We start from the raw sequence: 23,110 nt of genomic DNA, 5'->3' as shown, positions 1-23,110 counted from the left end.
ATGAATGGTTTGCACCTTGTGGTGAATCCTCTGTATTTGCTCTCGTGAAGTCTTCTCTTGATTGTAGACTTTGACAATGATACGCCCACCTCCTGGGGAGTGTCCTTCACTTGTCTGGATGTTGTGAATGGGTTCTTCTTTCCCATGGAGAGGATCCTGGGATCATCCACCACTGTTGTCTTCCATGGACGTCCATGCCTTTTTGTGTTGCTGAGCTCACCAGTGCATTCTTCTTTCCTCGGAATATACCAAACTGTTGATTTGGTCACTCCTAATGTTGTTCCTATCTCTCTGATGGATTTGTTTTGTTTTTGAATCCTTACAATGGTCTGTTTCACTTGCATGGACAGTTCCTTTGAATGTATAATGTAGGTTCACAGCAATAGATTCCAAATGCAAATACCACACTTAGAATCCACTCCAGACCTTTTACCTGCTTAATTGATGAAGAAATAATGGAGTAGCCCACACCGGGCCATGAAACAGCTTTTGATTCAATTGTCCAATTACTTTTGGTTCCTTGAAAAAAAGGGGGATGGCTAATCTGAAGAGCTGTAATTCCTAAACCCTTCATCCAATTTGGATGTACATACCCTTAAATTAAACCTGAGTGTGTGCACTTTCAGCCCGTATCCATTATAGAACTATAGCTTGAATATGTTTTGGTAAATACCTGTAAAAATCCACAATTGTGCCTGTGTCCAAATATATATATGGACCTAACTGTGTGTGTCTGTGTATATGTGTGTGTGTATATGTGTGTGTGTGTATATGTAATATATATATATATATATATATATATATATATATATATATATATATATATATATATGTTCCCTTATAATTTACACATATACTGTAGGGTTTTTTTTTTCTTTTGGTCTATAGGACACACCACATTTTATCTCCTTTATTTGGCTCAAGATGTAATTTGATGTTTCTGTGAAATGGAAACAAAAGCAGAATGGTGTGAGATTGTGGGCCTGTTCTCATTTCCTCACAGGAGTTAAGTGCAACTGGATTTTAATTAAGCCTTTTAAATCCTCCTTAGTTAACTTTAGGATTGAAAGTATTAGGGTAAGTGTGTTCCAAGTGTCTCGGAATGTGTCCCTGCAAGTTTAATATGGCTCAATATGTGGGCACAGCAATCAAATCCGAGGATTTTGGCCCTGATTGGATGAAGACAAGGAGCAGGCCAAGGCTTGTACTTTTTTTTTTTTTTCCCCCCCCCTTTTTTTTAATGACTCTAAAGTTTACAGTTTTTGCTTATTAAAAGGGAAGACAATATTGTTTGTTAGGGACAGGGAAATCACTCTTTGAAACTAAAAACCCAATATTTATATGAGCACTGGATCCGTGTGGATATCAACTACACTTTCAGCAATAACCGTGCAAATCCTCTTTTCTTCTATGAGAAGTATAGCCAAAGATCATTTGGCTGCTGTTCTCCTGTGGATCTTAGGAGTGCAGTTTCTTCTGCACACCTGTGACCCATTTTCAGCTGACAAGTGGGCTTAAGCTCGTTGTTGGCTGATGTCAGAGCTGGTCCCGACTGGGGAAAGACCGCGACAATATGGTTGGGATCCACTCAGGAGCCTGTACCGGCACCTGGCTCAGCCTCTCAGCAAGTCGTTGAGAGCTTGAGCCAGCCTCTCCTGCCCCCTCCACAGCCACTGACAGTCCCAGCTGTTTGATCACTCATTTCTCAGCCTTTAGAGCTGAGAAAAAAAAAACTAACTTCTTTTAACCACTTTCCACCTGCCCCATAGAAGTTTTACTGCCACAGGGCAGCATTCCTGTGCGAAATCACGTAAAAACGACATTTTGCCCTTACTCCACACGGGGTACGTGCTGCTGGAGGAGATCTTCAGCTGTAAACTGTCACAGAATAAACCGATCTGCAAGCTCCGGCGAGCAGTTGCTCATCAGCACCTGCAGATCGTCGGTCAAGAAGCAAGAACAGAGCTATGGCTATAGCCATAGCACTTTTGTGACAGTGGAAAGTCATGAATAGTTTCTCTGTAGAGCTGAGAACACTAGTCATCACTTCCCATAGTAAAAGCACCACCTAGTGTACACCAAGCACATAGCTAGGCACGCTCTTAACCCTTTGATCACCTTACATGTTGACCTCTTCCCAACCAGTGTCATTAGTACAGTGTCCGTTCATATTTTTAGCACTGATCACTGTATTAGTGTCACTGGTTCCCATAAAGTGTCTGTAACCATGTCCGCCGCAATATCACAGTAACTTTTGTGCAAACTAATTAAACACTTTTTTCTTTTACTAAAATATGTAGCAGAATACATTTTGGTCTAAATTTATGAAAATGTAATTGTAAAATGTTTTTATTGGATATGTTTTATAGCCGATAATAAAAAAAAATATTTTTGTTTCATTACCATTCTTCATTCTGACCTTATTGAAAATTAATAAACCAGTGCAACACTCACCTTTTTACAGGTAAATTTGGATATTTATATAGGCGCAGTATTTTGTATCCTTTTTCCATAATTTTCCCTTTTGTGTTAAATGAACATTTGGCTTTCTGCGCAAGCCAACTGGGGTGGGACTTTAGAAGATTAAAAAGAAGAAAAACTCTATACTGTGCAAAAAATTTAGATTGAACAGGTTGAAAAGATATTTTTTTTTTTTCTCCTTCAATATTATAGTGAATACATAAACAAAAACACTACACATTCCATTTAAAGGACAGGTTATGAATGGACCGCCTGCCCAGCCTTGTCACTCATTCACAATATTCTGTGAATGAGAACACTACATGTTCCGACATCCTTTGCGGATGGCGGCTTGTAGTTCTCAAACTACCACGGCAATATGGAGTGCCGTGGTAGTTCATTGACTCTTCCTGTAGATGTACACGAGATGCTTCATGGCACCAGTGATCTGCTGATTGCTGGTACAATGCTTTATGTACATGCTAATGTGCATTTAATATTTTTTGTTAAATAGTGAACTTATCCTTTTAAAGGAAAAGGGTTTAGAAAAAGAAACGCTGAGGGAAGGAGCAGTAGGGCTGCACATTTACCCTGGGTAAGTAAGGCTGAATGATTGCAAAAATCCTGTACTTCCCATGATAGGAAACCTTTTAATCATTTTGTTTTTACTTTTGCATAATTTTCAATGCATTTGAAAGTGAATTGCAGTTCAACTTTTATAGAATAACTTTCCTACTTGGACCATTGTATTTGGCAAAATGTCCAATTTTTATACCTCTCCCGTTGTGTTTGTTTAGAATAATTGAAGTGTTTGACAGGTCTGTGTTTATTGTATAGCTCTCAGGTATAATTAAACACTGTTGTGAATATTTTAGTTTGCCGTCCTTGGTATTTGTGCTAGCTGAAAAAGTTGTACTTTAGGGTTACTAAACACACAACAGTAAAATCAATCTGTATTTTAAGTAAAGCATGCTTGTTATACTCACTATGGAACCTAATGGGTTAATCATCTGCATTGTGTAAAAAGACCCTGCTTTTTCCAAACACCCCCTTCTTGCACAATCCCCAAACCATCTGCTGATAGTACAGAGCCCTAGGAGGCACTCTGTGCATGCTCAGTTTGGTGTGTATTGCCGGAGAGGGTTTTTTTGGGGGGGTTTTTTTGGGTGGGGGAGGGGGGTGCATGTGATCAGCACAGGGCCAGTCAGCACTGTTCAGACAGAGGGTCAGGGGTCATGCAGCTTCATAGAACACTCAGAGGAGACTGATAGAAGTCACAAGACTGCTCTATACTGCTGATGAGAAGAGATATTTAGCAGTTTATATTTACTAAAATAATTGCCTTTGTAATGTGGGAGACCAGATATAGTGAATGCAGGGTCCTGGGTTTAGTAACACTTTAAGGGTCCATTCAAACCATGTGCTTTAGGTTGCATAAACAGCTTTTCACAATACATAGGCATGGCAATTTGGCTTTTGTCCTTTTATAGTTCAGTTTACACCAATATCCTGGAGGGCTGTGGATACTGACCATGTTTTGTCTTGCACCCTAAATATGGGTGAATCTCAAAAATGGTTGGAAAGATGGACTTCTCTAAACACAGAAGTCTTCATACTTAACCACTTAAATACCAGGCACTTTCATCCCCTTCCTGCCCAGGCCAATTTTCAGCTTTCAGTGCTGTCGCACTTTGACAATTGCACGGTCATGCAACACTGTACCCATATGAATGTTTAATTATTTTTTTCACACAAATAGAGCTTTCTTTTGGTGATATTTAATCACCAATGGGTTGTTTTTTTTGTTTTTTGCTAAAAAAGAATGAAAATTAAAAAAAAAAAGATCTTTCTTTGTTTTAAAATGTTGCAGATAAATATTCATACATTTTTCGCCAAAGAAATGTAAGAATACCTAATCACCCAAATCAATGTTTATTTAGGCTGTAGGAAACTCCACAAACTATGTTATATATCTGAAAATACTGATGGATCTCATTTTTTGAGGATCACAAATGTCAGGACAGTACAAATATCCTGCAAATCATGCCATTTTAGAAAGTACACAGTTCTATGTATTTAGTACGAAGCACGGCAAGTTTTTTGAAGTTGTAATTTTGTCATCCAATTTTTTAATAATTGTTTTTTTTTTTAAATATTTTTTCGAACACACTGTCACCAGTACAGTATCACAATATACTATGGGATAAAGATGAAGCGAGCGCTCTAAAATCAGCCGTTGAAACACTCTAAGGAATCACTGGACCTTGTAACAAGAATAATGTATATATAGTGCAGCGCTATGATACTAATATAAAATATATGTGAATAAAAGTTCATATAGTCCTTAACACAATAAAAGTGATCATGAACAAAAAACATGTGAAGGTTTCCTCATCATCTAGATGGCTGGAATCAAATAGAAGAAATGCGCACTCACCGACCGCGCATTTCAAATGCGCATGTGTACAATTCCAGATGATCGGTCAGATATGTAGATCAGTAAGGCACATTGGTCATCCCCTTCAAGTAACGGCATCAGCCTTGGGTGCAGCGATATACCTCCAGGTCCAGAGAGCCCTCTTGCCCCAAGTGATAAGGTAGATAGAGATCCCTCTCCTGGTTATAGGTACCCCAAGAATTGGTTGCTGCAAATCTGGAACCCTCCAACAAGAGGGTCAAGAAAGGGAATGCCAATAGTGTAGTATGTTCAAAAAACTTTTATTGGGTCATTAAAATGCTAGCCAGGGTCACATGCATATAACAAATACCGTCAGTGATCAGACAGACTGGTAGGTGAGAAATGAATAATACATGTACTAACCCGGGAAAAGGTGGAAGACCACCGGACCTCCTCGTGGTCCCAGTGGTCAGGAAGTCACACTCGCTACTGGCTCCTCCTGAGGCCTTTCGTGCTAGGGCACTTCATCAGAGGGTGGACGCCACTAGCAGTGTGACAGGTAAGACTTCCTATTTAAATTGCGGTTTGCGCATGCGCACAAATCCCGCTCTATCGTTCAGAAACAAGGGACTGCGCATGCGCGAATGGCCGCCATTTTGCCGAGGATTATCGATGCGCGAAAATGAACCGCGCATGCGCCACCCGATAGCCGCCATTTTGCCATGGATTTTGAGCAGTAAGCTGTGTGAAGTGACAGCCACTGCTAGAGAGATGTAAAACGGGGCACATAAAGCTAGTGCCGATTACCCGGGACTGATAACAGGATGGTAATTGATCGGATAGGGTGATAATTGTCCAATCTAACCTCCCCCCAGGGTAAATGTCTGGGAATATGAGCCATTATTAAGGGAGAGGAGATATCAACATATATGGGGCCAATACTGACAAAAAAAACCCCAGGGGCTATTTGGCCCCCTTATGATCGTCCAGAAAAATTATATTGTATGAACTTCTTAACTATTATATCCATGGCATAGGTGCTATAGTGGATACTAAAGAGAATAATTTTTAAAAAAACTTATGTTTAAAAACATTGGTTATGCGAAAAAACTCCATGTAAAAAAGTTTCAAAATGCACATAAGTACACATATTAAAAACGCACACATATTAAAATGCACTCAGACATAAAAACAGGTGGCATCTCCTGTTAACATAACTCCTTATCATGAGTCACCTATTGTCATGGATCATAAACCATAACCAGTAACTAAAGGTGTTCCACATCCAGATGTTACATATTATAACAGTACAGAAACCAGTACTCTATGGACAATTGGTGCACATCCATATATTTCATATCCTCGAATTACAGAAGAAACGAAAATATATGAAGATATAAGAATATTATTTTAAAATGTAAAATGAATAAAAATGGAAATAAAAAAGTAATGCGAAAATGTACATAAACAACTTCAACTATATATCAAGGTACGTGGTTGAACACAATGGGGAATATATCTTAATCTTAACTATTAGCAATAAAGCAGTTTATATCCACCTCAACATTGTGTCCATGAGGGTAAAGGGTACGTAATTCATAGACCCAACGGGTCTCTGCCTGAGAAACAGCTCTAGTCAAGAGGGCTCTCTGGACCTGGAGGTATATCGCTGCACCCAAGGCTGATGCCGTTACATGAAGGGGATGACCAATGTGCCTTACTGATCTACATATCTGACCGATCATCTGGAATTGTACACATGCGCATTTGAAATGCGCGGTCGGTGAGTATCACAATATAAATGTTGTGGCGGTGATCAGAGACAGACTTGTGACAGTATGTTAAAAAAAAAAAAAAAAAAAAAAGTTTTGTTACTTTTTTTTGGTAACATTAACATTGTACTACTCTGGGGAAGTGATCAGGATTTTTTTTTTTTTTTGGATTGCTTATACCAGTGAAAATCACTGGTATAAGCAACCATTTTTACAAAAATTGATTCATTCAGTGTGTATTGTTGAGATTAGCTGTGATTGGGCGCAGGTCATGGTACAGATAGGCTGTGATTTGCCTTGTCTGTACCATGTGATCAGTCACAGCTAGAAACACAATTGTACACAATGAATGGCATGAATCGAAGCCATTAATTGTTTACAATTGTCATGTGATCTGCTGTGATTGGTGGACACAGGTGACAGATCATGCCTGCAGCATGGCCGCACCACCGTGCCCAAGGTGCATTCAGAGAGGACATCATATGATATCCTCCCGGTATGAATAAAGTCCCGCCCAGCCTTTATTTTAAATTGGCCAGGCAGGAAGTGGTTCATTTTATTTATTTTAAACGCTTGTGACAACAGTAAAAAAAAAAATTGTTTTGTGGGGTACATTAGATCTTGCTTCTAATACTTGAAAACTTGTAACCCATGTTATATGTGGTATTGCTTTTAGGGACCTGTTTATTATTTATAAAAATGCCAAATCAGTGTTTTTGCCTTTTTTTTAAACAAATTACAATTCTTACATTTTTGGTAGTAAATGTGCTCTGAGCAGCTCCACGGTTTCTTTGACATATTTAATAATAATTTGTAGATTGATTTGACTGGTTCAAACCATTGTGATCATGAAGAAACTTGAAGTGCCGCTTTAAGCTGAGGCTGGAATATCTCCCTGCTGGTGCTCAGAAGATGGGAACAAGCGTGAGGTTCACGTAACCGTTTTACATGAAACACCACTCAAACCAGCCCAGGTCTAAGAAGATGTGTAGCCTCAGCCAGTTCTGCTCCAGCAATGCCCTCTGATGCATTTTGCCCCGCCTCTGTGACCAAGCCCTGGTGGGCAGGGCGAAACGTGTAAGAGGGATGGCTGGAGCAGCACTGGCTGAGGCCACACATCTTGTTAGCACTGGGTCAGTCTGAGCGGCATTTCATGCAAAGCATTTCAAACCCTTTTCACAAAACGCTTACTTGCTAATATTGGGCACCATTCCCGGCTCTATGAATGAAGGGGGAGGACCTTTTTATTCATCTGCTCGTCTTCCATAGAGCCCTCTCCATTGGTAGGAACTATAGTACAGCTTCTATGCATGGAGGAGGGGGGGGGGGCAGAAAAGGTGGGCATAGTTGGTACTCTTGATGACTGCTATATTACCACCCGCAGCACTGGAAGATTACCATTGTGAGGTAGTCGGGAATGGGGGGGGGGGGGTATTAAAGTATGGAAGATTTCAACTACCAGCATAAGGGACACCTTTGTTAAATTTAAATACTGTCCCTTGTCCTGATTTAAAGAAGAAAAAAAACTTAGTCTTTGATACTATTTAAGCATTTAAGAATCTCATAACTGGGACTTTGGTGGATTTTCTGAAGTTTATCTCCTGTTCTTGTGTATTTATTCAGTTTATATTGAACCATGAACTCAATCTGCTACTTAAGTTCCATCCTAACTGTGTACACAGATGAAGAGAGAATTCTGTAGTATTGATAGCTCCTTGTGTGCATGTCCTTGTTATGGATCATGCATGTTGGGGGATAGGAGGGGGAGAGAACTTCTCAGTCTGGAGATATCTGTATACTCTCTGCATCTGTACAATGACTCTTGCCTTATGTTAGCTGTTGTATGTTCTTCAGAGCAGGAAATATGCTGTGCTGCTAGCTTGAGCTGTTTTTTCTGTGCCCTTAAATAGTGAGTGGATGTTGTTGGACGTACTCCTCCATTATTGATACTTGTCCCTCATCTATTCAGTTTGCAGACTAAGCATTTAGTCACACAGCACTAATGCTGCATGTTCAGCACTCGTGCAGTGATTGCAAACTCCATTTACTGGCTGGATTTACTCATGGAACAAAATAGGTAAACGTTGGTTTAGAATATGCTAAGATATGGATCTGGTTCCCATTAGTAACAGATGTTTAGATTCACAGTAACTATAGTAATAAAAAACAGCTAAATTTAGATGCTGAGGTCTGTCGTTTTTGCAAACGTTTGTATTTAGCTCCATGATCCCCTCCCTCCTAGATTGTAAGCTCCAAGGAGCAGGGCCCTCCTAACACTCTTGTATTGAACTGTATTGTTGCTGTATTTTCTCCCTTGATATTGTAAAGCTCTGAGCAAACTGTTGGTGCTATATAAATCCTGTATATTAATAATGACAAACATCATAATGGTAAAGGTACAGCATATTGGATTCTTCTTGCTTTTTATCTTTTGATGTTGATGTTTTCTGTGGTTTTCTATTAGCATACACAATTTTTTAATAGTACGGTTCTCTATTTGACTGAAGAGTTGGGCAATGAAGCAGTATACTCATTCCAAGGAAACTTTCATTGATTACTCATCTCTGTAGATCTGAATAGTATGAGAAGATTTAAAGGATCATTCATGTGATGCATGTTACCTACTAGATCTCTAAAATGTAAAGCCTAAGTGTCGTCAAAATAAAAAAAACCCCATTCAAGCGACATGACTTGTTATGTCCATTGTGTTTCTTGCTCCTGGTTTTCTTGAAACTCTCCTTCATTGATGCCCACCACTGCTATAAGTTTCTGATGTGGCAGGGGTTAAAAGCTGTGGGAGCTTTAATAAGCACTGATCAAGAGTTCCTGAATATGCCTACCCTTTCCTCCCAGCTCCACCATTCCTAGAAGCTAGTTCTACAGCACATCTATGAATGAAGCACGCTGTTTGAACGGAGAGGGTGGAGCTTTCAATTCTCATCAGGCTTCATTTACATTAAGTAAAATTTCCTGGTAGCTGGAAAATGCTAAACGCTGCAAAAATTTGTGTAAACTCTCTACCTCATTTACCTTTGTTTAGCCACGTTTGCTGCTTGGACGTTTATACATTTTGGTTGTCCAGAGTAATTTCTATTGACATGAATAAACACCCAAGCACTAAACACGGCTAGCGTTTCTGCGCGTTTACAAGTGTTTGCTGTGTTTTTTTGGCCAAATGTTCTTTTCCTGAATGCGAATCTTATGCATTCAGGAGAGGGACATTTAACTACCCCTAAATGCTGCTGCTAAACTCTGATAAAAGCCTGTATGTGCATGAGCACACAGGCTTTTGAGTTGAGTTCAGAGGCTTTGGCAAAAAACGCCAAAAAGCCTAAACTCCCGTTTAGGAGCAGCATTGTACATGAGGCCTCATCATGACATGAGCATGTCACTATTCCCTTTAGCAAACTATAAAGAAGTTTATTTGACTGGCATAGGCAGAAAAAAACAATTGCAGAACCCAGAACACACTGTTGCTGGAGCACCAAGGGTCACTATAAAAAAAAAAAATACAGAATATGTAGTATTCTTGCTTTAATGCTTTTTCTCAAAGATAAACGCACAAAACCATATGTTTAATGGGCTTTTGTGGGCTTTGTGCACAACTACATCATCAAGCATCTATGGTTTTGAATGTCACTCCACCACTTTGTGTAACACATGGAAACATTATTGTAGCAATGTGTTTAAAACATGTCAAAAGCCTTTGAAAATGCATACATTAATAAGTATTGTATACACGCGTGAAGTTTTTTTTTTTTTTTTGCTGTGCACTATAATTCACTTCACATCATGGGAGCCTTGAGTGAATAAGTACACTTGCACTTCTGTTGAAATGGTGTAAAATTGGAGCTAACTTGCTTCAGAGAATATTGCTAGTTCAACAGTATAGATCTCAATCAACAAACTATATCGTGGCGCCTGTGATACCTTGTGTGAATGACTGTACTGTGAAAAAAAAAACTATATATTCTGCCAAAAGGCAGGGATGGCAGCTGCCCCTATTGAGTGAAAACACACTCTGAATCCCAAAACTATAAATAGACAAGCGCCTGCTCAATATATCACCATAAACCTAACTAAAATATGTTACATAAATGTGTATTAATTGTTATCCCAACACCATTTAACATAAAAGTCCTATATAAGAGAGCATAATAGTCTAAGGATGTGAATGAGAGTCCTATAGGAGGGTGCCACTTTGGTCCAAAGAGATCTTCTCCACCACTTGTGAGTAATGTCAAAAATTTCCCACTCACTAAAAGGTGTTGACCCTCATAATGGATGGTCAAATATTGCTTAGATGATCAAATGGCATATGGATTCCCATCTGTAAGCTCTCATATGGTGGGTTCTCAGTTTGCAGTTTTTAGAAGTACACTTCACAGTAAAGATAAGTCTATTTGCCCTCGATCCCCTCATGTTTACCATTGTATTGGTATTCTGTCACATGTTCTGTCCCCCTTTGTAATGTACAGCGCTGAGCGAACCATTGGCGCTTTATAAATACTGTATAATAATAATCATTCAAACTAACAAATGTCAGCCTGGGAACTACGTTTTTTATATAGCTTAAGGTCATGATAGAATTTTGCCTTTATTTTTTTTTTAATAATTCCAGGCATTGTCATGTTATTCATAGTAACATTGGTCCAGCTTGGCCAATGCCACCGGAAATCACTGAAGTAGACACTGATACTCTGATCTCCACTTGCTTCAAAGTTTTGTGCCAAGGGAATTCTTTTGCATTTTCCAAATGGATGAGGTGGAGAGGCAGTGCACTGGCATCACACTCTCTCCACCTTATCCAAGCAGAAAAACTTTGCTTTGCCTTTTCTGAATGAATGCGTTCTCTGGCACATTTGCTGAGCTGCTGTATTCACAATGCATCAGGCCAGTCACTCAGCACAGGACCTGGAAGCAAGTAGAAATTGCTAAAATAGCTGTGGTTTTCAGTTTCAGCAGTGAATACAGTGATTTTTCAGCTGTCAGGGGAATCAGCCAGGTTTATCATGTACGTGGATACATTGGTCCAAGCTGGGCCAAGGTAACTATATATAACATTCTGGTGCCTGAAATTATACTTTTTTTTTTATGTTTACCTTGTGTTTTGTTTTAAGTCTTATAAGCCATGCAAACTTATATTGTGTTCCACTTTATTTTCAGAACAGCTTGAATTCTCATAGCATTTTCCTTGTTGTTGCAGGATAATGAAAAGAGAACACCACTCCATGCAGCTGCCTACTTGGGAGATGCAGAAATTATAGAGCTTCTCATTTTATCTGGTATGTTCCATCAATGTATTTTGTAGTACCTGGAGGGCTTCCTTTTAAATCCATATGTTTCGTAAATCTTCTAGGTCATGTTCACACTTTGGTGGTTTCTTGCAGTCAAAGGCATGCTTTTAAAACCAGCAAGCTGTGGGGAACCAATCAGATTCAAGTCAGCAGAGATGATTGTCTTAAAAAAAAAAATTTAAAAAATGCTGCAGTTTGACCTCATTGATGCACACTTTGAGGCTAATGTCAAAAAGGGAAACTTGCATTTGTTCATATGTTTTAATGTGTCTGTAGCCCAAGCTTTTCTTTTTATATCTGGTTAGTGTAGAGAAGGGTTAAAACCCATGTCCATTTATTTTTGTTGTTTTTTTTATTGAAAAGATTTTCTGTTTACGTCTTGTGCTAAAGATGCAACAGAAGGTGAGTGAATCACTACAAAGTGAGTAGTATTCCACTTAGACAATTGTCATTGAAAGTTTTCTGCTCATCTCTTGTCCTGGTGACAACCAAAAAAATGTTGCATTTCTCTCTTTCTTGGTCGATAGTCACCAGTACAAATAGGATGAATCTATCTAGGACACAGGCAGCAATTATAAACTTGAAAGGGGTTTTAGTTCTTTTCTAGCCAAAACTAGAAAAATAGTTATGTAAAACCTGTACAGAAGAACTGAGGCTGCAGTCGCTGACCTAATTTTAGACATTCCAGTTCCATGACTGCCATGCTAATCCAAGTGGATTCAGTACCTTGAATCTCTGCAGTAAATATGCAGGTCACAGTAAATGTGACTCCCAGCATGCTTGTTCTTAGTGTCTTGAAACCGGTGAAAGCCAGGCATCTAGCATTTTCAAAGAGAATTTGACAGTGGCACCTGCAGATTTCTCTGAGAAACGATTTCCTTAATGTGAATGTAAACACTAAAACGAAAATGCAAAAAGCAAGGCATTGCAGCTTTTAGTCTTTTTTTTTTTTTTTTGGCTAATAACATTTAAAGCAGAAACAGAAAATATTGATCTTGCCGTAAATGCAGTGCTCTTATCATTTCTATCATTACAGTTTTTAAACTTTTATCTCTTCCTGAAGTGGACCAAGTGCACATAACACTTGGTCCCATTCAGATCCCGTTGGTGGTTAAACACCTCCTGCTGGCCGTAGCTCCTCCCTACTCTTAAAGAGGAGCTCCAGTCATATTTGTGTTTATTAACTGTTTACTTTTAATAGACACTCACTTGTTCCAGGATCCAGCGATGTGCTCACCCGGGCCGTTCTTTCTTTCAGTGTTCTGTCCCCAGCGCTGGTGCCATTTTGCAAAGAGGAGAGTGAAGGAGGCCTTAAAGCAGGACTCCACTCCGCTATAAGTCCAAATTATGGCTGTTCCTGTAGGCAGAGGTACAGCCAGCACTAAGCCTCCGGCCATTTCTAAGCTGACTATCCTTTAATTGTGAAGGAAAAATACACGCTGCCTAACAGTGCTGATTGTTCTCATTCAGCTATATACACAGTCCCAGGGGATGAATCGTGTAGCTCCGCAGTGCTGTGTAATCTTTCATGTTGATGAATGATTGATGAGCGCTGCCGGGACTGATTCTGTGTATGATATAGTCCTGCATTGCTGGTTGTGCAGTAAAAGTGACTCTGCTGCAGGACTGTGTGAGCCATCTGCCAGGGCTGTGTATGTTTACACTCAGCCGCAAATACACAGAGTGCTCTGCAGGCAGTGCAATCTTTTGTGAATGACAGCACTGGTCTCCAGGGTGGCTCCTGCTGCCAAAGATCAGCGCTGTTACAAATTTGACTCCTTCCAAGCAGTGTTGTTGGACAGCAGGCGGAAAACTGTCTGGCCATGCTTAGCAACAGCAGAACTGTTCCCAACAAAGCCAAATGCTACATGCACTTTATCTCCCAAAGAGTTAAATAAAAGTTTAAAAAGTCTGGTGAAAATTCTTCTTTAAAGAAAATCACAAAGAACCTTATCTTTTTTTAACTTTAAAACTACTGTCTCCGCAATCTACCATGTAATGCAAATGAACAAAGGCTCACATGTTTGACATCCAGCCTTTGTGAGAATAATGGCTGCCCCCCAAAGACACAAAAGAGAAGGTGTAGACAATAAATCCTAACTTAAGGGAAAACATCATCCCTTGGAGTGAAGTTTCTCCCTCACTGCAAGGGTTACATGCTTGTTTGTGGTTCAGAGAAAAGCAGTTGTCTTTGTCGTACAGTACAGGGCACAGGTCTTCATATTCATAATGGTTGAGTTATATGCCTTCAGATGATGGTAAACTATCAAAGCTTGAACGCTAACACACAACTCCTCTTACCATGCAAGCCTCAGTTTTGTGCTGGTGTCCTTAGGTGATAGATGTATCTCTCTGAGGATAGACTTCTGAGTAGTTCATTTAGTGTTTAGAGATCTTTCATCAAGAAAAGACGGTAGTTACTCATAGCCACTGTGACACAGGATTTGAGCTTTCCGTTTCGTTGCCTCCAGACTTAGTGCTTTGGGAACTGTACCCAGACGCTGCACGAAGAAGGGAGCTGCAAGGAGCTTTAGTGCTGCAACTGAGGTGAATCAGGTGCCGATCCACTAAATACTGTTAGGATAGCAGGAGGATAGCAGGCTTGGGTCCTTTTCAAAAGTGGCCATGTCTTCATCTTGGCACTTCAATGCTCTGGTGATGGCTCTAGGAAAGCACAGGGTTTGCATTATTTTGGAACTTCCCTGTCCCTGCACCTTACTGCGAGGGTGCAACTTCCATTTTGCACTAAAGGGTACATGTGTAGGTACCATTTTGTGTGTCGTCTGTTAACAGGGCAGCCATGTACAGCAGCCTTTATCAGTCTCATTTACCACAGTAGGCTACTTTTTGGAATGACCGGTGGTGCCTTTTTAGCATGACTGTATTTTCAGAGGAGTGGGCAGGGTGTAAGAGGTTTTGAACCCTTGGTTTGTGAACTCACCACATGGGCTGAAGCAATGTTGGAACCAAGGCATAGCAGGGACGGTAAAGGCAGCATGACTGAGGTGCAGTCACTGCCTGCCTTCCCAGGCATTGTTCTAAACCGTACAGTACAGGACACAGGCTCAATATTCCATAGACCCTGGGTTAAAGGCTGTTACCTTCAGGTGAATAGACACTGGCAAAGCTTTGCTGGTCTGGCACAAGGGGTGTAGCCATTTAACCCTATCCCAGTCCATAAAAACTAGTGTCCTTAAGTGATTTATCTCTTCTCTCTTATGAAGAAATAATTTATGCAAATCCTCACTGTCTTTTAATTCACCAGAAGTACAACCTCAGTAATGTTGCTTCAGGCACTGGATCCTACTTAGGTGTTCACCTTTATGCTCAGTTGACCGCATGTAGTTAGCTGCAGAGTGCTATGACGGCCAGGCCATGGTTCATCCCTATGGAACACAGACCTTGAAGATCCCTCCAGGGCTATGTCCATCATGACAGCCGAAGCCTGGACCCTGATTAGCGACATGGACAGATAAGGCAGGTTTACCTAGCACTGGACCGATGGAAGCCTCCTTTTATTCCAGGCTTCCTGAACAGTACAAAAGGAAATCGAGAACTGTGCTTGAAAAATGTTCATGGAGTGGTAAACTTTTAAAATCATGGCGGTAAAAATTCCACCATTCAGAGCTTGGTTTCAGGTGGATGACTAGGTGTTACACTGCAGCACAGGTCACCCTTTTACCACCACTTCCATCTGGAACTCTTTAAAAGGTACTTGCACACTTCATATCACCCTTTTGCCACAAGGACTTCACTACAGGAAGATCAACACCAAGGTTACTGTGTACTCCTTCATGGAAATCCTTACCCCTTTTCCACACCTTCTCCATGAGTATCCCACAAGGGAATAACCTCCCTGATGGCAAAGGTGGAAACCAGGTGAAAGAAAACCACAGCAATATTTCAGACAAACATTCACTCTGCCAAAGAACAGCAAAACAAACTGCTCAAACTGACAGTGTTGTGCTGTTTTAGGACCCCATTTTAACATCGATCTCTGAATTTGACTAGGGCATAAAATGCATGAAATTTGGTACACTTGTTGGCGCACGGATACATCAGAATATTGAAGAGCATGTAGGATAGTGAATGGGGATGGCTGTATGGCAACGTTTAAGAAACGTCACTGGTCTGGAGAGCTGGTATATGTTTCAGCATCAAACAGAACAAATAGTCACAGTGCCATAGCAGCAGGCTCTATGTAGATTGTTGGTACTAATACAGTAGCAGTAAAGGGGTTCATCTTCATCCATGTCAATGGAAAAAAGCAAGTGGAACCTATTTAAGCTTTAGCGATGGAGAAAGTTCATAATGAAGCAGACAGGCTTAATAAAGGCAGCTGCCAGTGGTGGATTGGAAGCCCTGGAGGTGAACGGTCCTGAACTCCAGATGTAGCTTCTTCTCAGGTACACAAGAGTTGGCCTATCTATCCTGGATAGATTTTTCTGCAACAATGTTATACTTTCTTGGACACCTTACAGCTTTAATACAGCTTTCACTATCCAAAATGCACAAGCACCAAGCTACTGCTCCATACTTTTTTTTTTTTCCTTCTGCCTGACTTAAAGGAAATGCCTCCTCTTGAGGTGGGGAATAAAGAGGACTGAGAGTCAATTAGAGGAGACTGTGGAAGATTTCTAAATCCTAGCTTCTTGTACAGCTGATGGTATGGCTCCATGCAGTGTGCTTGCCTATGTAGATTTCTTCACTTATGCTGTGTACAAAAGTGTTGCACCTGGATTCTCTGTCTTGCCATAGGTACTAAAAAGTTTGCTAGGTCTAAAAAGATATTCCCTATTCACATATCTTATTCAAATAGAACTGGTAAATTTATGATGATTGGGTTAAAGTATAACTAAAAGCAAAACTTTGGTTAGAGTGGTGAGGGATTAGAATGCCTGTGCCCCCGTTTGGGTAATTAGCCCTCTCTTTGTCCTGCTTACCATTATCATTGAAAGTGAAAGTAAACTAAAATCCCAAATTTTGGGCTGCCCCCAGAAAAGTAATAGAGGGGAAATCTTCAAATATGTATACTTGTTCTGGTAACCTGGGGTTCCCAATGAGTTTCCTTAATTTACAGTGATTTCCTTTCACTAACTGTTTGCCTATGGGACAAGAAGTGAAGGGAAATAACTGCAATGGGACACAGATGGCAGAAAAAGGCTAGCCCTCTCTTGCTGTATCCAAAATGAGAAAAAAATAGTTTTGCCTATAGTCCTACTTATAACCCTGAAGAGATTCACCCCTCCAAGAATCATTGCCAAACTGTCCACTGGGGGAAAAAAATCACTAAAATGTGGTCTGTTCCAGTAATAGGCCTTTATTTCAAAACCTAAAACATATTACTGTGCCTATTGAGGATTTTTTCTTCATTTACAGATATGCTGATTGCTGCTGTTTCTTTTTGCCAATTCGCAGCTAATTGGGTAGGGCGATGAACAACCAAAAGAATCTTGTCTTCCAGGACTGAATCTTGGCTAAGCACTTGCAAATTCAGCCCTCTGCCTTACTCTTCTATATTGATGCCCTGGATCAAATCATGACACTGATCTCCAGAATAGCTCTAATTTCTGTCCATATGCACAGAATGTTATGACTCTAAGCCTGGTTAGCTGAAGCTGTTTGCAAATGTCACCTCGCGTGTATGCCATTTGAAGAATATCTGTTGGGTGAGGCACTTGACAAATTCATAAAAGATATCACAGGCATTTTTACAATGGAATGGTCCTAAAATCCCTTCTTTGGGGGCTTCTACCTCCTCACAAAGATGTGGAGCCCATTGCTCTTCTAAGGCTTCATTTTCAAAGCCAAAAGTGAATAATCCCTTTTGGTGCAAAACTTGAAACGCATAACAAGTCCACCTCAAAACTCTATTCACAATGAAGAGGCACCCTCATTCACAAGAGTGGGGGGATATGTTAGTTTGCCTTTCTCTGGGTCATGTCTCAGACCTTTGGGTTTAATCACTGGCTTTAAATGGGGTACAAAATAGAGTTCAAGCTGCACCTCCAACCGAAATCTTCTCAAGGACAGTCAGTTTTGCTGACTGCCCTGCATCACCATCTCTTGTGGTCATTCTGGTCCCTCTGAAGGACAGTTTTAATGGATTCTATTCAAACCTATTCAGGGTGGCAAAACCCAGCAGGGTATTCATCTTATCATGGACTTAAAATCCCTAAGCAAGTACACTGCCATTTGGCCTATCGCCTGGGCCCAGAGTATTCCCAAAAGTACTTTCACCCCTTCTTGCCCTCCTAAAACATGGATATTTAGGTAACGTGGTACCTAGATGACCTTCTGAAGAACTCCTCTCCCCTTCAACTATCTGCAAACATCCAAAGGACCATTCAGATGTTTCAGGCCTTTGGCTGGGTAATACATTTTCAGCAGTATTCTCTTCAACCCTTCCTTCACCTAAAATACATATGCCTTATTCTGGACACAGCCCAGGCGAAGTTTTCCTTCAAGAAAACGATGGAGGCTGTGATGTCTTTTATAAACAAATAGTAACTTGACAGTGTTTCCCAAACGTGTTCATAAGGCTGTCAGTGGGTTTGACATGTTATGATCTATGAAATCAATATCTCCAAAAATACAGTTGCATCGAAAGTGTGATAATGCTACTGTTAGGCCTCAGTCACACGTCAAGTGTCAAATTGGGCGCAGTGGGTTTTTCCGTGCAGCCGCTGTTTCCCAGTTGACATCAATGTGACTGCCTGCACAGGGATGTACAACACACCTGTGCATCCACATGCAGGTAAAGACAGCCTTGCAAGGGCATACTCTGTAGTGTGCCATGTGTGAACCTGAAATATATTCCTCCTTCCTTATTTTGAATTGGTGTCTTTTGGTAGCATAAACTTTTGTATACTTTTGTCTCCTTAAAGAAAAACTGAGAGTGCTAAATGTACAGATATATAGAGATAAGAGCTAGAACAAATATGGTCAATGTTCTGCCTTTACTACTTCTTGTGATAGCAAGAAATGAGAATGAGTGACTGACAGTCAGCTGAGTGGGAACTGGCAACTCCACCCTTGTAGCATGCTTTCTAAGGAGAGACGCTTGCCTCATGGAAGGAACACCCCTCATAGAAAAGTTGGTTAAGCTTTATAATAAGATAACCACTGGCAAACCGCAGCTGTTTCCTCTTTTCACTGTGCTGTCTACTAAAAGGGAAACGGTCTTGATAACCTATCTGTTACCACTGAAATTCTCATCTACCTGTGGTGGGTACACATTGGGAAGTATTGTTGTTTTCAGGGCCAAGAGGATTCGGACATTGGCAGCCCAGTTGACCTGTAGTTAAAATTTGCTATGTACTCTGATGTTGCTCTGGAGCCAATTTTTGCAGTCTGTTCAGATTATACATTGCATACTGTATGTCTTCTCACAGAGAATAGTTTGTTTCCTTTCATTTTCTGTTCTGTACTGCATCTTTGACCAACCTTGCTCATGTGTTTTTGTCTTGTCTTTTTTCCCCTTGATTCATGACTGATTTAAAGCACACAAATGTTCTTTACCACTTGCTGACCTGTACTGTGCCTGGTACGTCACTGGTCTTCAAGTGGTTGTACCAGGATGATGCTTGTAGTTGCAGGCATCATCCCAGTACCATTATTAGCAGCTGACAGTCGGCTTTCTTATAATAGCAATCGGAGTGGCTAACTTAGTGGCTCAATTGCTATTACAAGCTGCCTTCCACTGCTTTCATGGGATTTCCTGGCCCACCGGGAGTCCCTATCGACCAGCCAGCGCTGCTGCCGGCTAGTCACTGAGCCGGACAAAGATTGTATCGACTTGTTCAGCTCCATTAAGTAGTAAAGTGGAAGTGATGTGATGACCTGACCTCACTTCCGGGTTTTTCTCAGAAACGATCTGTCATTTTTAAAAAATAAAATCATTCAATCACACCTATCTTGGTGTGATTGAATGATTTCAAGGATAGAGAAGGTATTTGGGGTCTTATTGACCCCATATCCCTCCTTACCCTAGGTTCACACCTAAACGTTTTCTGCAGCGTTTTGCAGAAACGCAGTTCAGTCTATTTAACATGATTTCCTATGGGACATGTTCACATCTGCGCGTTTTTCACCCGGTGCATTTTTTGGAAAGGGTCAGGGACTTTTTTGAATGCAAAAAGTTGCGGTTTTGGTTCTATAGAGTTCAATGGAAATGCTGCAGAAAAGCACGTAGTGCATTTCGATGCATTATGCATTTTAAATCTGCCTAGCAACAAGAAAGATGAAAGAAAAAATGCATAAAAAAAAGGCGTCAAAAACATAATTGCAAAAAATTAAACGCAATGCAGAAATGGCTCAAACGCAACCTGCATGCCTATTGCTGTCACAAGAGATGTTTACATTGTTTGTGACCGCAATAAAAGTGATCAAAAAAAAATTATTTTAAAGTGACAGTGTAAAAATAGTGCCACACGCATGCAAACAGTGATAGTCCTACACGTGAGAGATCACCACAAACGTCATATCATGGGCAGTATTCTAGTACCAGACCTCCTCTGTAAATTTAAAGTGGTAACCTGTAAAGGTTTTTAGGGCTTCACCTATGAATTGTAAACTTTACATCATTTGTCGCCGTTGCACACGCACAAACAATTTTAAAGCATGACATGTTTGATATCTATTTACTCAGGGTAATGGCTTTTAAATTTTACATTCAAAATGTTTTTTTTTTTAATAAAAAAATTAAAATGTGTATCTTCCCAAAAAAATTACGTTTGAAAAACTGCTGCACAAATTCTGTGTACGTAACAAATTGCAAAACTCACCAATTTATTCCCTGTGGCCTCTGCTTTTAAGAAATATATTAACTTTGGGGGTTCTAAGTAATTAAGCTCTAAGTAATTTTCTAGCAAAAAAAAAACCTGTTACATGTGAACAAAAAGTGGGGAAAAAAAAAACTGGTCTTTAGTAGCAGGGCAGGAAAAAGCATTGTTGACTTCGGCTTTGGTCCAGATAAGTTACATTTAATGCTGTTTCTGCTACAGTATACTATAGTATAGTTGAGGTTTTGTCTCTCTTCCCCTCATTCATTCAAAAAGCCTTTTGTTGGTTTTACAGAATACATGGTATTCTGCAGATGGAGGAGGGGTGATCCCATTGACCTATCTCCCATCCTCCACCCTCATCCATTCACAGTACGCCTTGTATCCTGTGAAAAGGATACAAAACTTTGTGAATACACATATGGACTGGAATGGGGGAAAGAAACTACAGGATTCTTCAAGGTACTATAGCCAGAACAGTCAATAGTTGCATCCAAAGACCACTGCTGAGAGTATCTGGCATGAATAAAACTGGTATTTTCTGAGGGATTTAGGTTTATGCTGGCTGTTAAAGACCTGGTGATGAAAATGATGCATGCTTTTTTCATCATTGAAGTTTTCACAAGTCCCTTCTTCTTTCTGAGAGATTTTTTTTTTCTATTTATGCTCTCCACATTTCTCAGAACAAGGTCTCAGAAGTCTGGCATATGTTTGCACCCTGATATTTGAGATTACCAAAAAAGTTGAGTACACTGCCACCTGAAGAACTGCTGCTAAAACCAGTACATTCCCTGATCACATTTAGAGAAGCTATACCAACCCTTTTATGTGAGGAAGGAAATGCTGGAAATCCAGACTAGTAAATGCTGAGTAACCTGAGAGAAGACTGTCTCAGACTTCCTGTTTTCTTTTATTTCCTTTTTTAATTTTTTTTCAGAAATGGTGTGTTTTATTGTTGCTGTTCACATCCCTGTGTTTCTGTGGTTACTGGTTCTTATGGCTGCTGCTATGAACAGTGAGTCATCTCATTGTGCCTTATTTTAAGGAACTTTTTATGCAGATGAAATTCTAGAATGCCACAAAACAATGAGACATTGTGGTTTGGTGTGTCACATGTGAACCACTGTATGTATGTCTGTGTGTGTATATTCAGTTCTGTTGCTACTATACAATACATTCATGATTGAGTGACTAAAGAGGGACAGTTTGAAATTGGTTGAGATTTACCCAAGTGAGCTCCCTGAATGTTAACTTGTGCATTCACATTCTGTAAAGCAAAGTAGTGGAAATCCTTTTTTTTTGTTTTTGTTTTTTTTTTCGTTCTTTGTTTTTTCTGCACTATCAAACAAACACCATCTCATCTGCTTTTTTTTGTGTTTTTTGTTTTTTTTTTAATATATACAGGAGCTAGAGTAAATGCCAAAGACAGCAAGTGGTTGACTCCTCTGCACAGAGCTGTGGCATCCCGCAGTGAGGTATGTGTAAAAACTTCTGATCCCATCAGTACAATCTCTCATTATATTCCCATTTTGGGCTTAGTTCAAAAATGAGAAGTGCAAACAGTTGGCATTTAAAGAGGAGTTAAACCCCAAAATAAAGAAATGATTTTATTGCAGCTCATCACTTGGTAGATATGATGGCTGCATTAGTTTTCATAGGCTTTTTTGCATTAATTTTCACCTTGTGATCCAAGCTGTAAGTCTGTTATCTTTCATGTTTCTTTAACAGACCATGCTGTCCAGCACAAGTGGCAGTTAGAGGGTTGAAACAAATCATTAAAGCAGAACTAAACCTTTCTATCTTTACAGCTACGGAAGCTGCCATCTTAGACTATGTTTGGTCTGCGGTTGCCATGGTGCTGCCTGTGTGATCAGTTATAACCCCAGTTTAGGTGAGAGGAAAAGCAAATGTAACGGTTATCATTCACGATATACCTTGAATGTAACAATTTTGAGAAAACTGTTAAATCGTTGAGTTTAGTTCCATTTTAATGGGGGGGCTTTGTTAATCAAGTCCATTCAAATCCTCTAGCGCACCTAACACTACCCTCTCCCCAGATTGTCAATGCTGGGGGCCTCCCTAGAAATGGCTTTGTGACCCAGGAACAACACTAGTGTAAATAGCTAGAAAAAAAGCTCAGTTGAGTGTATGAATTTGTCAGATTTAAAGTGGTTGTAAAGGCTCAAGGTTTTTTTTTTTTTTTTACTTTTTTTGCCTTCATGCATTTTATACTTGAAGATCTAGAAAAAAAAAACAACCTGTGTGCTGCTAAGCCCCCCCATCCCTCCCCCTAATACCCACCTGAGCCCCATCTCGAGTTAGCAATGTGCATGAGATCTTCGGCTCTCTGTGGACTCTCCCTCCTCATTGGCTAAGACCGCAGTGGGAGCCCATCATAGC

General features: G+C 40.1%; 1 protein-coding gene across 4 annotated transcripts in view; it reads left to right on the top strand.

Moving 5' to 3' along the window:
- Window positions 1-23,110, top strand: part of ANKRD28 (ankyrin repeat domain 28) — a 194,974-nt gene that overhangs the window by 85,234 nt on the left and 86,630 nt on the right. For all 4 annotated transcript variants that reach the window (XM_089659998.1, XM_089659996.1, XM_089659995.1 and 1 more), the window contains exons 3-4: window positions 11,837-11,915; window positions 22,115-22,185. In XM_089659998.1, coding sequence (XP_089516124.1) covers window positions 11,837-11,915; window positions 22,115-22,185 — 150 coding nt within the window. The remainder of the gene's footprint in view (window positions 1-11,836; window positions 11,916-22,114; window positions 22,186-23,110) is intronic.

The sequence above is a fragment of the Staurois parvus genome, unplaced genomic scaffold (genome assembly GCF_062004578.1).
Source record: "Staurois parvus isolate SC_StPar_1 unplaced genomic scaffold, SC_StPar_1.0 ptg001194l, whole genome shotgun sequence".
Taxonomy (NCBI): Eukaryota; Metazoa; Chordata; class Amphibia; order Anura; family Ranidae; genus Staurois; species Staurois parvus.
The sequence above is the reverse complement of the archived record's forward strand: the minus strand, read 5'-3'. Positions and strand labels throughout refer to the sequence as shown.